The sequence below is a fragment of the Misgurnus anguillicaudatus genome, chromosome 19, assembly GCF_027580225.2.
Source record: "Misgurnus anguillicaudatus chromosome 19, ASM2758022v2, whole genome shotgun sequence".
Lineage (NCBI taxonomy): Eukaryota > Metazoa > Chordata > Actinopteri > Cypriniformes > Cobitidae > Misgurnus > Misgurnus anguillicaudatus.
Window position 1 is genome coordinate 19,667,237 of NC_073355.2, and position 15,364 is coordinate 19,682,600.

The window sequence follows — 15,364 nt, forward strand, 5'->3', positions numbered from 1 at the left end:
AAGGAATATATTTTGCAAACTAAATTAGCTCTTATTACTCACCCAAAAGATAACCAATACCCCTTAATGCGTCCTCCTGCAGTCGTCTGCGCACGCTGCTGTGCTCAAAAATGTAGGCATCGTGGGTGCCTCCAGGCCATCGTGCCACAACATTTAATATGCAGAGTCTGGCATCACAAATTATTTGCACATTGATTGAATGATAATTTTTGCGGTTGATGTATGCGTAATCATTAACTGATGGTGGTTTCAGACGCACGTGGGTACAGTCAATTGCACCTATGACATTTGGAATCCCAGCAATCTCATAAAACCCCCTTTTAATCATTGTTTGCTGGGCATTGTCATAAGGGAATTGTATGTAATGTGGGATGAGTGTCCTGATGGCAGCCAGCACGGATGACAGCGTGCGGCTCATGGTGGGTTGGGATATGCCAGACCTGTCTGCAATCTCCCGTTGAAATGTTCCAGTGGCCAAGAACCCCAGTGTGGAGAGAACCTGGACTGGAACAGGCAAGGCCCTTGAACGCCGGGTTTCACGTTGGAGGTAGGGCTCCAGGTTATTGCAGAGCTCCAGGAGAAGATGCCTTGGAAGACGGAATCTGTTCATCAGCCATTCATCTGATTCATTCAGAAGATCGCGCCTATCCCTGAAAACTCGTTCCCTTCTCAAGGGCGCATATGCGTCTTCTAAAAGCGCCAGGTCAGCCATCATTGCGAACTGGTGTACGGTGGAAATCCAGTTTAAATAGCTGTTTTAATGAGCAAATGCCCTATCACAATGCATTACTTTACAGCACGTGTTTTGAAACAATTAGCACTTAATTTCGTATCAAGTCACATCTATTAGGGTGTAGTGATGATGATGTGATGTGGAGTACCATTAATTCAAATTAATAATTGCATGACAATTTGTAATGTTATCATTAGTATTGATATGTTTTTTAATATTAATGACGCTTATTGTTATTTAGAAGAATGTCATTAATTATTATTTGTATTATTATTATTATTATTTAAAAGAAGAAGAATGTAGTTTTTATTATTTCTTCAGTCGGGATTATTTTTTGGTCATTGAAAGCCTTTCATTACTGAACCCAGTCCGTGCGCACCTATCTCTCAAACGTCAGGTAAAGCGCACAGGCTCGCAGCTGAAGGACTACATATGCATACAAATCAAATGCTTTGGTAAAGTCTTAAAAATTAAAAATTGAAGTCCATGTTGCATAAAAATAAACACTGAAGTTTATAATAACTATGTTTTTTTTACAACGAGTCATAATATATCATATATTTTAGTTTGTCAGTGCGTTTTGTGGTGTTAGGAAGTGTTTGCGCATTTCTGCACTAACTCAAAATGTGCGTACACCACCTCCCGAGCTGGCGTAGGATTTGAGCGTGCCGTACGCCAACGTCCATATTGATAAATCTCAAATTCACCGTGGTTTTGGGTGTACGCAAGGTGTACGCTGGAAATTTGGTGTACGCACTTTTGATAAATGAGGGCCATTGTACTGCTATTATTTTGAACAATACTGTATGTATAGCACTAATAGTGGCACTTAGTGGCCGTTGTTGGTAAAACCACTAAAAGTGCGACACAAACCACTTTTTTTTGTGATTTTAACTTGAAATTTGCATCACAACTACTTGAAACTTATGGCTTCATGTTTGGATTATTACGTTTGTGAAATATTTACATTTTTATAAATGTTATGTATAAAATTATGTTATTAAATTATTTTTTATTTTTAATGATTTTTATCACCTCCAGACACTTCTGTGAAAACCCTAAAGTGACTTCTAAAACAAGAGCAAGATTAGACTTCTAACCCCCCCCCCCCCCCCCACACACACACACTCAAAAAGGATTTGTGCCACATAAGGGTTGGGATAGTTCACCCAAAAATGAAAATTCTGTTATCATTTACTCACACACAGTAGACTATACCCATTAACTTCCATAGTAGGAATAACAAATACTATGCAAGTCAATGTACACTGTGTGTCTACTGTGTGCTTGCTATCTTTTATTAAAATGCCTTCTTTTGTGTTCAACAGAATAAAGAAACTCATACAGATATAAAACAACATGAGGATGAGTAAATAATAACAGAATTTTCTATCCCTTTAATGCCCTTTAGGTCGCTCCAGGGTGCTCTCCATTAGATTTGCTTTTTTCCTAGCTCTAGCTGCCATCAGGCTCTTCACACCACTGATCTACTGGCCTCCCTTCATCATGATGCCCAGCCAATGTTTGCACAGCAACAACCAACCATTTCCCTTTAACTTTTAAAATTTCTATTCCTAAAAAAGTTTAATAAATATATATTTTCTAAACAAGACTTTGCTACTTTTCCTAAATTTGCCTTCTGAGTACACACAAAAAAGTTTAACTTAAAGAGCACCTATTTTATTGCTAAAAACAACATTTTGTGTATTTGCTATACAATGTGTTTGCGTGGTTTATGTTTAAAAAACACATTATTTTCCACATACCGTACATTTTGTAGCTTCAGATATCCTGTCTTCCTGAAACGCACAGATTTTGTACAAAGCTCATCTGAAAAGCACTGTGTCCCTGATTGGCCAGCTAATCTGTACGTTGTGATTGGTCTGAATAGCTCTGACCTCAGCCGAAAATGTGACGCTCCTTACCATGTTTAAAAGATTCGCCCACAATCTAATGCTCACAGGAGTTAACTTACAGGCTGTGAGTCAAAGCAGGAGGAATTAAGATAATGTCGCTCTTGTCTACATCACCAATCCCAGCAAGTAAACTGTTGCCTACAATCTGTGTGTTTGTTGTAGTCCAAGAAAAGGGATTTACATTGGAGACGATAACTCGCATCATCGTTTACTTTGAGGTTTGTAGCCTACATTTTGCATATCGTTAACGTGTACTAATATACTTACACACCAAAAGAAATGTAATATTGTGAAACTGAAGATTTGTGGTCTTTAATTCAATAAGTTAAGTGGTTGAAAAATAAAAACTTAATCTTTGCTTCATCTTATTTAGATCTAATAAAGATTGCCTGTAGCCTATATATTTTGTTATCTTTGCACAGTCTCACCCTACACAGATGTTTTTTTTTTTAATCTCCCGACATTAAACTTTGTTGTAAAATCGTTGTAAAATCTAGAACTTAATATTAAATTTGTTACAACATTGTTTTACTGATTTTAGCCTATGCAGCCACTGAGTAGGCTACTAAAGAAATTGTTTCTTAAATTTCATTAAATTGCTATTTTGATGTGTTTAATGGAATGAAGACTTTTTTTTTGGTAAATGTTAAATGTGCATTTTAAGTGAAAATAACTTTGTTCTTTAACAATAAAATCATTCAATGACTCCATTGATTTGAGAGGTAAATAAGGTAAAGTATAAATCACAAAAGTGCTTTTACGTTTTGGCATTTATTTAAAATGTCATTGGGATCAAATTTGTTCACCAAGATCACATTGGGTTAAAAGCAGCTTTTAATAATATGCTTGTTCAACTTCATGTGCCGCCGCGGGACCCGACGGGCGGATGACGTCAAAATACCGCGGGAGCGATTTAAGAAACAGTCATCTGTCCAATCGCTCTCGCGGTAGTGTGATGTTATCCGCTTGTCTATTCTTACGGAGCCATGAAGTCGAACAAGTGTAATAATTTGGCATTCACAAAAGACTGTGGTTGGTCTACGTCGCCGCAGCTGAGAAAAGTAACACGATGCATGTGACAACGCTTCCTGCGTTGGTGTTTTAATTTTTATCTATATTTTATTATGGCTGGTGGACGATATTTTACATCTATTGAAAGCTTGTAAGAATAGTGAGCTGGTAAAATTTTAAGATCTTGTCAAACTAATCAGTGACCTTTTCTGCAACGTGTTGTCTCCATTGACGCTCCGTCTAAAGGCGGAACTATTATATCATGTGATGTGCTGTCAGGACATTATAGCTGACGGAACAAAATAATTGGTTCATTCTTCTACAATGTTTTGACATGTTTTTGTAATATCTTGCTTAAGATGTATTCTGTCGCAACGGAGAGTTTAATAAAGCAGGCAAGGTAAAACTATTTTTTATATATTAAATAAAAATGTGTATAATTCTTGTATGTTTAATGCTTTACAGTAACGTTACTTTAAAAGTCGCGTGACTGGTTGTTTTTGCCACAAACCCCTAACGTTACTATTCCAAAGCTTTTCATTCAATGTCACATTTACGTTCAGAGAAATAAAGGAAGATGAGCTGCAGAAGTTTTATGGACGAGTCTTCAAGCAGCTTCACGCTAAAGATTTGGGCGGAGACACCGTGGACTCACTGCAGAGGCTCCGTCTGATACTTTCTGCCACCAAATATACCAGAGAGTAAGCAGCACAAACATGAAACCGCGTGTCTAAACACTAGGAAGTGTGCATATAAGATATATTTTTCTGCTCCATCAGAATTCCATCAGATCTGGTGACGAAGCTGCAGACAATCCTTTGCTCTTCTTCATGTCCAGAGCAGCTTCATGTTTTGTCCTGCTCCATACTCCGGGAAATCTTTCTCAGTGTGTCCAGCCTCTCTAATCTCAGTCATGACAACAGGACCATTAGCTATGTGGCCAGTGTTGTTCTTTCTCAGGTCAGTCACTCACGTTGCACTTTTAAGTTGTGTTTACTGTATGTGGACTCAAGCAATCATCTTAATTTATGTAGGCTGGAAAAAAAGAGCATGTATTGCCTTTATGCCACCACTTGCTGAAAAGCTTGGAGTCTCGACTGTCTGAGGGCCAGATTTCCAAACATGCACTTTCTATATTATCCAGAATTATCAGTGTTTATCCGGATATTCTTACAGACGGTAAGATTGCACCAAGGTATCACAGTGGATCGGGTCAGTGTTTGTTTGCTTGCTCCATAAAAATCTATGATATTTGCATAGCAATTTAAAGGGGGGTACATTTTAGCGACATCTAGTGGTGAGATTGTGAATTGCAACCAACAGCTCACCCCTCAGAGGGTCTTATTATAATAATACCGCCCCCTTTATATGTATATCTTAACATATATTTTGTTGTCATTAAACCCAGATCAAGTGAATCTTGTCAGTCGTAAGATGGTGGATTGGTTGCGATATGCAAGTATGCAACAAGGAGCCTCTGTGTCCTCTGGTGGATTTTTTAGTGCACCGAGAACACGTCAGGTAGAGCATGTTACTGTAGTTAGTTTAAATGTACACATTAAGCTCACATAACTTTTATGATTTTACTGATAATTGATGTCTTATAACTGATGGTTACCTGGCATCATTGTCTTTTCATCAGCCAGCTCCATTGACTGAAGTGGACGGTGTGGTAACAGGGGATTTCTTCACTGTGCTGTGTGTGGGTCAGAGCTACACGGATGATCAGTGGATGAACATGTACACGTTCTCCATGATCAGAAATTGGCTGCTCACTTACGACACAGATGGGACTTCAAATGCTGAAACAGGTAGGGTGCTTCACAGTTCTTATTTGTGCATCCTCGAGGACGGAGGAGACGAAGTATCCTCATTCTTCACTCTCTGTATAAAGTTCATTCATTCAAGTGCATTATAAAAAACAAAATATTTAACAAGAAAAACAGTTAAATACATAACTTCATAACCTTATTACATTAAAATAAAGACATTCTTAACTCTTTCCCCGCCAGCGTTTTTAAAAAAAGTTGCCAGCCAGCGCCAGCATTTTTCATGATTTTCACAAAAGTTTAATGCCTTCCAGAAAATGTTCTTCTTTAAATATATAAACAAACAATATATCATATGATATTTCAAACAAAAAAAAGTTTCATCCTACCTTCATTAGTTCTCTTGTAATCACTTCTCAAACATGGGTAGATAATTCAATTTTTGCGAAGGACTTTTGATAGAGATTAGATGCAGAGCGATCTTTAAAAGATTCACGGAGTTCTTTCTCTTTCACGTGAGGCGCTACTTCCGGGTTGAATAAATTGCGGTAGTGCGCCACCTGGTGGATAATAGCGGTTGTTCTTTTAATTGACGAGATATCTCATCAATGGCGGCGAAAGAGTTAAAAATGCTGTAAAATTCATACATGTGTCTAGACCACTGATCATATAGATCGGCGGTCTGTACATAAATATTAAATATACTGTCTGAAACAAGTCTACATTTACAATAATTTAATGATTTTAATTATTAATAACAACATTTATGGGTGTTTAAAGACATGACAATGTGAAAAGGAGAAGAGTTATACATGTGTTAACCTAACACTTTCACATAAGTGTATCCTCCTCATTCCTCGCCTCCTCATGGTGCACTTAAAGATAGAGAGGCTCATTTGGTTTCTGGGTCGTATGATATAGGAGCAAGGAAACGAGGAAGCATATTAAGAAGCACCCGTAGTTTGAGTTGGGGTGATATGGGTACTTTATATCCAACATTAATCAGAACATGTCATCTTCATATTTTTTGTAAAAGTGTTTTTTTTTTATAAACTTTTTCCCATCAGAGATTTACTTTGTTTTATGTAGTTAAGAGTACATTAGATTTTTCAAGATTGGATTTTCATTTTTACTAGCTCTACTTAAAAGAACATATATTCAGTCACAGCACCAAGGTAAGATGCATATGAGATCTTGTATGATCAAGACAGTGAACTTTTTTCTGCCTGAAGAAATCAGAAACCACCTTCACCAAATCATTAACATTTCTCTAATCAGATTAACAAAACTCTCCTAGTCCACAAATATTCAAAATCGATTGCTGGTTATATCAAGCTGATGTTCAGAGTGACATGCTAACTTACTTAACCTACTTAAAAGATATGAAGAGCTCAGATGCAAAAGCCACTAAATGCCACTTCTGTCAAAAATTAGATAATGATATTAAAGGGACAATCCACCTATTTTATAAAATCATTCTTTTCAAAAATATGTATATTTTTTCAATTAAAATGTTAGTTTTCTAATTAAAGAAATGAATATGTTGGCACCATTTTAAAAACATTTAAGCAAACAACTTCAGACTAAAAGATTTTAAGGTCATAAGGAACATCAAGTGTTTCTAAACTTTTGAAAACGGTACTATTGAAAGTCAAATCGGATTTCATTGTGAGTACTACCGTATACACAGTTTTACACAACAATGAAAAGTTTATAGACACACTTTAAGTTTGATGCTCGGCCACATATCCTTTGAATACAGGAAAAATGTGTCTAGTATATAAATGCCATACTGCAAAAATAGTATAAGTAGTATACACTCACCTAAAGGATTATTAGGAACGCCTGTTCAATTTCTCATTAATGCAATTATCTAATCAACCAATCACATGGTAGTTGCTTCAATGCATTTAGGGTTGTGGTCCTGGTCAAGACAATCTCCTGAACTCCAAACTGAATGTCAGAATGGGAAAGAAAGGTGATTTAAGCAATTTTGAGCGTGGCATGGTTGTTTTTGCCAGACGGGCCGGTCTGAGTATTTCACAATCTGCTCAGTTACAGGGATTTTTTTGCACACAACCATTTCTAGTGTTTACAAAAAATGTTGTGAAAAGGGAAAAACATCCAGTGTGCGGCAGTGTTGTGGGTAAAAATGCCTTGTTGATGTTAGAGGTCAGATGAGAATGGGCCGACTGATTCAAGCTGATAGAAGAGCATCTTTGACTGAAATAACCACTCGTTACAACCGAGGTATGCAGCAAAGCATTTATGAAGCCACAACACGCACAACATTGAGGCGGATGGGATACAACAGCAGAAGACCCCACCGGGTACCACTCATCTCCACTACAAATAGGAAAAAGAGGCTACAATTTGCACAAGCTCACCAAAATTGGACAGTTGAAGACTGGAAAAATTTTGCCTGGTCTGATGAGTCTCGATTTCTGTTGAGACATTCAGATGATAGAGTCAGAATTTGGCGTAAACAGATTGAGAATATGGATCCATCTTGCCTTGTTACCACCGTGCAGGCTGGTGGTGTAATGGTGTGGGGGATGTTTTCTTGGCACACTTTAGGCCCCTTAGTGCAAATTGGACATTGTTTAAATGCCACGGCCTACCTGAGCATTGTTTCTGACCATGTCCATCTCTTTATGACCACCATGTACCCATTCTCTGATGGTTACTTCCAGCAGGATAATGCACCATGTCACAAAGCTCGAATCATTTCAAATTGGTTTCTTAAACATGACAATGAGTTCACTGTACTAAAATGGCCCCCACAGTCACCAGATCTCAACCCAATTAGGATGTGGTGGAACAGGAGCTTCGTGCCCTGAATGTGCATCCCACAAATCTCCATCAACTGCAAGATGCTATCCTATCAATATAGGCCAACATTTCTAAAGAATGCTTTCAGCACTTTGTTGAATCAATGCCACGTAGAATTAAGGCAGTTCTGAAGGCGAAAGGGGGTCAAACACAGTATTAAGATGGTGTTCCTAATAATCCTTTAGGTGAGTGTAGTAGTATGTCATTCTGAACATGCCGCCTTCCTGGTGTCCAGTCATATGCTAAACCCTGCACTGTCATACAGATCCTGTTTGTTGAAGTGTGTGCTGTAATATGCAGTTTTGTTAATGCAGATGATCGCTCGGAGGTGGACAGTTCAGTGATGTCAATGGTGTCCGCGACATCCTCCTCAAGCCGACTGCTTCCTCCCAAAGAGAGACTGAGAGAGAAGGCGTTTGAATACTGCCAGCGGCTCATCGAGCAAAGCGACCGCAGTGAGTCATTCAGATCTTTTAAAAACTTTTATTAAAGGAACAGTATGTAAGATTGTGGCCAAAACTGGTATTGCAATCTCAAAACTTGTGGCTAAAACTGGTACTGCAATCACAAAACTGGTGGCCAATACACAAAACGACAACATAAACATCAGTTGAGGGCTGCAACTCCACTTTTTAAATGACAATATCCTGGCCAGACCACTGTTGTCAGTGATATAAGTATTTAAAATGAAAGTTATTTCTTAATGTCTAGTGACATATCAGGGCCATTTTATGATTAATTGATATAAATTTCTTACATACTGTTCCTTTAATGCTACATTGTATGTGCTGCTTAACTTGTTGTTGTATTTTAACAATGCAGAGGCCTTGAAGAAGACAGATACAGAGCTACAGAAAGCAGTAAGCATTTTAGTATTAGTTATAGTTATACTTTATATATGATATGAACATGATATATTTATTAATGGCGTATATTAAATGGCTCGTGACTCTTCATTTGTTATACAGTGTATTGTTGAGGCGGTCTCCATAATGGACATCATCTGTGGCGAGGACCCATCCTATGTGTACCGTGCTTTTCCTTGCATCAAAGCCCTGTACGGCAGACTGAATGGAGATCTGGCCTATACCAGAGCACTGCTCCCCATCGCCCAGTTCTACCTCAACCACAGTAAGTCACACGTCTATCCAGAATCTGATGTCAGCTGACATCTGAAAAAATCTCTGTGTTTGTCATCAGGTGAGACGGCCGCGGTGGATTCGGAGGTCGTGTTTCGTCAACTCTTTGGCCACTGTCCTGCCGAGCAGTTCAACGAGCCTATGCTTGCCTTCGAGTTCACCCAGTTCTGCCTTCTCAACGCCAGCACGCTGCAGACCAGAGTGACCGGCTACAGACAGAGCTTTCCCAACCTCCTGAAGGTGATCTCTTATTCCTGTGATGTTTTATATTATATGCTAAACGGCATAACGTGTGTTTTGTCTAACAGTTCTTGGCTTGGAACAGCCCCGGGTTGATTTCTGAATTTGTGGAGCTACTGCCATCATTACTAGCTCCTGATACAGCCATTGAGTTATTGCACACCATCCTGGATCTGCCCTGCTTAGCAGCAGCCTTGGACCTTCAGCACAGGTATGTCTGTCTATTTACTAAGTATATAGAGTAAGGATTAATTGATGATGGGCTGTTGGATTATTCGAAAATAATGCACACCCAATGCAGCACGGTGGTGTTTGATTTATTTTTAAATAATTCAAATGACCGGTGTCAATTAGTCCTCTTATACCACAGTTACCACAGACATTGCTCCGGTGGTTATTTTAAGACATTTTACAGGTCAGGTGTGCGTTTATCGAAAGATAAGGCAAACCCTTGGAACATTTCTCAACCAAGCATTTAACTGCCCTGTGGTATAACACTTAAAATAATGGTGGCTATTAATGAATAACATTATGTGATCACGTTGATTGTGCTGATGTGATCTTGCAGGTCAGCTTGCTATCAAACCTCGTGGGACCAGCAGGGGGCGAAAGTGGCTGCTTGTCTAGATGCCTTCCGCCAGCCTTCACACAGAGGTCTGTTTCTGTACATCCTCAGACCTGAGGCCGGGACTGGAGACACTATAGACAGGTACCACGTAACGAAAAGGCTAGGCTATTGTACTGCTACGTATGTATATTTGGGGTTGCCACAGGGCATATTATTATTATTAACCCTTCGCCAATTTTTTTTTCGCTTGTAGGTTAAAAATGCTTCACGAGATCTTGGCTGACATGGCAGAAATTCCACGAGTTGTACGGTGCGCTCAGGTCATCCCGGTGCTTCTCCATGTGTACTTCAACACTGTCACACAGGTAACGTTTAGGGCTTATGGTGTAATATATATATATATATATATATATATATATATATATATATATATATATATATATATATATATATATATATATATATATATATATATATATATATATATATATATATATATATATATATATATATATATATGAAGAGTTTGGTTCCAAAACGCAATAAACGCCATTTTTGAAAAAAATGAGTTACTGCCAAAATCAGTATTATATCAGGTCAGTAGTTAAAAGTAAATAATTAATTTTACGCAAAATCCAATACCCGCCGTGATATTCTGTCATCTTTTCTCCCTTTTTCCCAAAATGCGCAAAACGCCACAGCTCCTTTTTTACAGAACGCAATAAATCCATTTCTGATATTACAGCGGACCATTCACGCAATGTAAACAAACATGGCGGCGCGCTGAGTACACGGAGTCCTAGTTTTCCTCATCTACTTTGTACTTCGTGATCAACAAACAACACAAAATAATACTTTAATTGCATTGCTAAACCTGTGATGGTTTTCTGTGACGGGAAAGAAACGTAAGCCATCAACAGCTAATAATTTCCGCGAGAGGCACTCGGTTGCTTGCTCTCCAGACAGCATCAAGCTTCTCATGCTAAAACATTGTGTTCTTAATATAACAAAGTAAGTGTTTTGGTTAATGCCATTAATGTTTATTTTTTAATCATTGTATACCACTAGTCAACTAAATAAATATAAAATGGTAAAGATGAATGCACATTTATACATTGATTTAATAGATTTATAGCATTTTGAAATAAAAAACTGTCATGGATTTATTGCATTTTGTGGAAAAAAGAATTAGTTTTTATAATAAATCTTTGAAAATCAAGTTATGGATTTGAATTTTTTATGTTTTTATAACCTAAAGATGCTATGTGAAAGTTTGTAACAGAAAATACTGGTTTTCATCTTGTCACTTTCTTGGTATAGAAAACACGTTTTTACAGAAATTTGTCAAAATGGATTTATTGCGTTTTGGAACCAAACTCTTCATATATATATATATATATTATAACATTTTATTATGTGTATATGTATATGTGTTTGGTTCCAAAACGCAATAAATCCATTTTGACTAATTTCGGTAAAAATGTGTTTTCTATACCAAGAAAGTGACGAGATGAAAACCACTATTTTCTGTTACAAACTTTCAGATAGCATCTTTACGTTATAATAACATAAAACATTCAAATCCATAATTTGATTTTCAAAGATTTATTATAAAAACAGATTTTTTTCCCCCGCAAAATGCAATAAATTCATGACAAGTTTTTTTTCAAAATGCTATAAATCTACTGAATCAATATATAAATGTGCATTCACCTTTGCCATTGTATATTCATTTAGTTGAATAGTGGTATACACTGATTAAACATTAATGGCATTAATCAAAACACTTACTTTGTCATATTGAGTACACTGTCATTGCTGCTTTCATACTTGGGACGTCGTCGTTGAACATTTTTGACAGCGATCAGCTGTAAAATGTTTTGGTCCCCTTGATTTTCATTGACTTTGAGTAAAATAATGGAAAGTTTTTCATAAGATCTGCTGGGGTCAATGTGTTAGCATGACAGAAGCTTGATGCCGTCTTTTCTGTCGCCTGAATGCACGAGTGGCTTACGTTTCTTACCCGCCACAAAAAACCACCACAGGTTTATCAATGCCATCAAAAGTATTATTTTGTCTTTGTTTGTTTGTTGATTACGAAGTATGAAGTAGATGAGGAAAATTAGGATTCTGTGTGTATTTAAAGCGCCGCCATTTTTGTTTACTATGCGTGGAATGGTGCGCTGTGATTTGTTGAGCGGATTTATTGCATTCTGCAGAAAAGGAGGATGGCGTTTATTGCATTTTTGGGGAAAAGGGAAAAAAAGATGACAGAATAACACGGCGGATGTCAGATTTTGCATAAAGTTAAGAATTTACTTTTTAATACTGACATGATACAATACTGGTTTTGGTGGTAACTAATTTAAAAACAAAACATTTTGGATGTATAATTACTAATAAACAAAATATCAATTATGAGACAATAAATTATGTTTTATTTATAATAAAATGTCACCATAAACAACTATATATATGCAATATGCAAACAATGTACACTAATGCTCTGTGTTGCACTGTTTCTTAATTGTGTTTTAAAGATGGCAGATCAGAAACTGATGAACCAGCTGATGCTGGTGCTGCTTGAGAGAAGCAGTCTGCTTTACAACATCAAGAAATTCAACGCTGAAGTTCAAAGGTCAGACATTTCTTTTACTTTTTATCTTATGGCCATTTTGTTTTGTATTAGCTAAGGCCACCATACGTTAAGGCTGGAGTATAGAGGATATGCATTGTTGCACTTTTCCACGTGACCACGCGAGAGCTCGCCCGGTTGAGTGGCAAAACGTGCAACAAAATGGCTGGTTTTCATGGGGGCTGCTGCGAAAATGCCAGTAAATCTGACTATTATCAGCTTAAATTGAATTTAGTTGGACTTGATAGCAGAGGTGGACAATACTAAGTTATCTGTGCTTATTAGAGTGTTTGTATTGGGAAAAAATTTACTTCAATACATTCTAAAGCATAGAATCATACTGTGTATTCTTTAATATTGCATAATACAATTTATTTAATACCTAATTACATTTAAATTGTGTACATTTATATGAGTAAAAGTATGTTAATGTACTTTAATATTAAATGTAAAACAAACACGTGTATTTATAAAAAAATGTAATAGAATAAAAATGATGATAATATGCTTTGGAATGTATGTTTTCCAAAGAAAAACACGGATAAAATAAAAATACTTTTAAGTAGAAAGTAAAACCTCTGCTTGATAGTGACCCTAGCAACTTATCAACCCACCTGTGGTCTGTGAACGTTGGCATGAACAAACTATTTACTACTCCTTTCTGTGTTTTTTGGCAGTTTGTAAAACGATAGCTCCTTGTTAATTCTTGTTAATCTGTTAGTACAGTCTAATGCACAACAGCTTTTTCCCATTTGGACGAGTTTTCACTGTGTTTTTGCTGATGTCACGCTGTACTCAAATGCCGGTGCTCTGTCTTTTGCCACTCAGTGGCCGTAACCGCAGTCCCTCTCGCCAATAGTGACGTCATTTGCATACCCTCTATAGTTTGTTAAGCATAGTTTATTTGACTCGTACCCATACCGTACACACATGCTTGATGCCTACATAGCACGTGTGGTTACAAAAAATAAAACTTTTAACCCTCGCCTATGCATAAAAACTATACTTCAGGTTTTACAATTAAATACTATGGATTTCTCATGGATTTTTTTTTTTGTGATATAGGGTTTTCAGCACTCACTTGCAGACCCTGTGTAAACTCTACCCTCCACTGATCGTGGATCAGTCCAGAGAGCTTCTGGATTTCGCAAGTTCCCCTTCAAACATTTACAGTAAAGAAGACTTTTATACTCATGTGGTGAGGACAACAAGAGCCCGTGATCATTAAAAACATGCCTGTATACTAGCTCTTAAGGTGACTGTGTTTAATGTTTATGTGCAGGTGTGGGTCATCGGTGAGTATCTGTCTGTGTCATACGACCCCCGCTGCAGCGTCGAGCTCATCACCTCTTTTTTCGAGAGTTTGGAGGCGGTGCTGTTTGAGATCACACAGGTGCGACAGTCAGCCAGCCCCCCGAGTTTCTCCCCTCGACTCATCACCGTGCTCATGACCACATTGGCGAAACTGGCCACACGAAGTCAGGACCTCATCCCCAGGTACGGGTCCGATACTACAATTTTACAGAACCTAGATCTGAAGCTCATCTAATGCTAGATTTAAATGCAGCTACTGAGACTTTAGCCTTAAAAAACTCACTTCTCAACTTTCACTATTTGTCTGTATATTCTCAGGGCGTCGCTCTTCCTGTCTAAGATGCGTCTGTTCGCTCGCAGTGCTCCTGTGATTGCCTGCTACAGTGAGGAGGACACTGAGGAGATCATCACTCGAGCCCATGAACTCATTAATCTGCTCAAGTTACCAAATGTAGCTCAGTTTGTGTTGGCCCCTGCAGCGGGAGTGGACGGGCCCCGCTGGCACAGGGACACCAACACCTCATTGCCCCAGAGCATGAGAACAGTCAGCACACTTCTCCAAAGACACTCGAGCTTACTGCCCACATAAAGCCTGACTTCTGGATTATACAGAGAGACCTTATGTCTGAAAGACAGAGGAAGAGACGATGTTTGAAACTAAAATATGCTAAGCACAGCGGTTGAACACGAGTTTCAGTTCTGCTTGTCTTGTGGAGATTGAGACAAACAGGAGGCAGGATTTGTGATCAAGTGTTTTTTTTTGTTTTATTGATATGATTGTCAGAGACAAATGTGAATTTATGTCAATTAAATTTAAACATTGTGCATTCTTAGGTTGTATTGATTAACGCCACTTAGGTTTTAGTAAAAACGAACAATACAGCCTATATCAATATATAAAATAAGACATCTGATATTAAAAACAGTTATGTCTGTATTCACATGGCATTAAGACAAAATGAGTTACAGTGCTGAAAATTAGTTTTCGTTACAGATGCTCCTTTTGTTTGTTTTCTAGGTTAAATACAAATGATGCTTTGTTCACAGACATACATACATAGTTTGTAAAACCAAGCAAAATTCAGGTTTACAGTAATGCACTTGTGCAGTGGATAGAAATGAACATACAAATGCACATTCTTCCGAAACTTGTGATCAAATCTAACCCAAAACTCAAATACAAAATGCCACTTTCTTTGACCATGAA

General features: G+C 37.6%; 1 protein-coding gene across 1 annotated transcript; it reads left to right on the plus strand.

Moving 5' to 3' along the window:
- The first annotated feature begins 3,782 nt into the window (after positions 1-3,782).
- On the plus strand, positions 3,783-14,987 carry ap5z1 (adaptor related protein complex 5 subunit zeta 1). Its single transcript, XM_055191082.2, has 17 exons — positions 3,783-4,060; positions 4,224-4,361; positions 4,440-4,620; positions 4,695-4,839; positions 5,069-5,181; positions 5,303-5,471; positions 8,576-8,716; positions 9,084-9,121; positions 9,230-9,392; positions 9,462-9,640; positions 9,709-9,851; positions 10,209-10,349; positions 10,462-10,573; positions 12,749-12,846; positions 13,909-14,041; positions 14,126-14,340; positions 14,476-14,987. Exons 1-17 carry the CDS (start codon positions 4,020-4,022, stop codon positions 14,744-14,746), a joined length of 2,421 nt encoding a protein of 806 aa, XP_055047057.2. The 5' UTR covers positions 3,783-4,019; the 3' UTR covers positions 14,747-14,987.
- Positions 14,988-15,364: the final 377 nt, after the last annotated feature.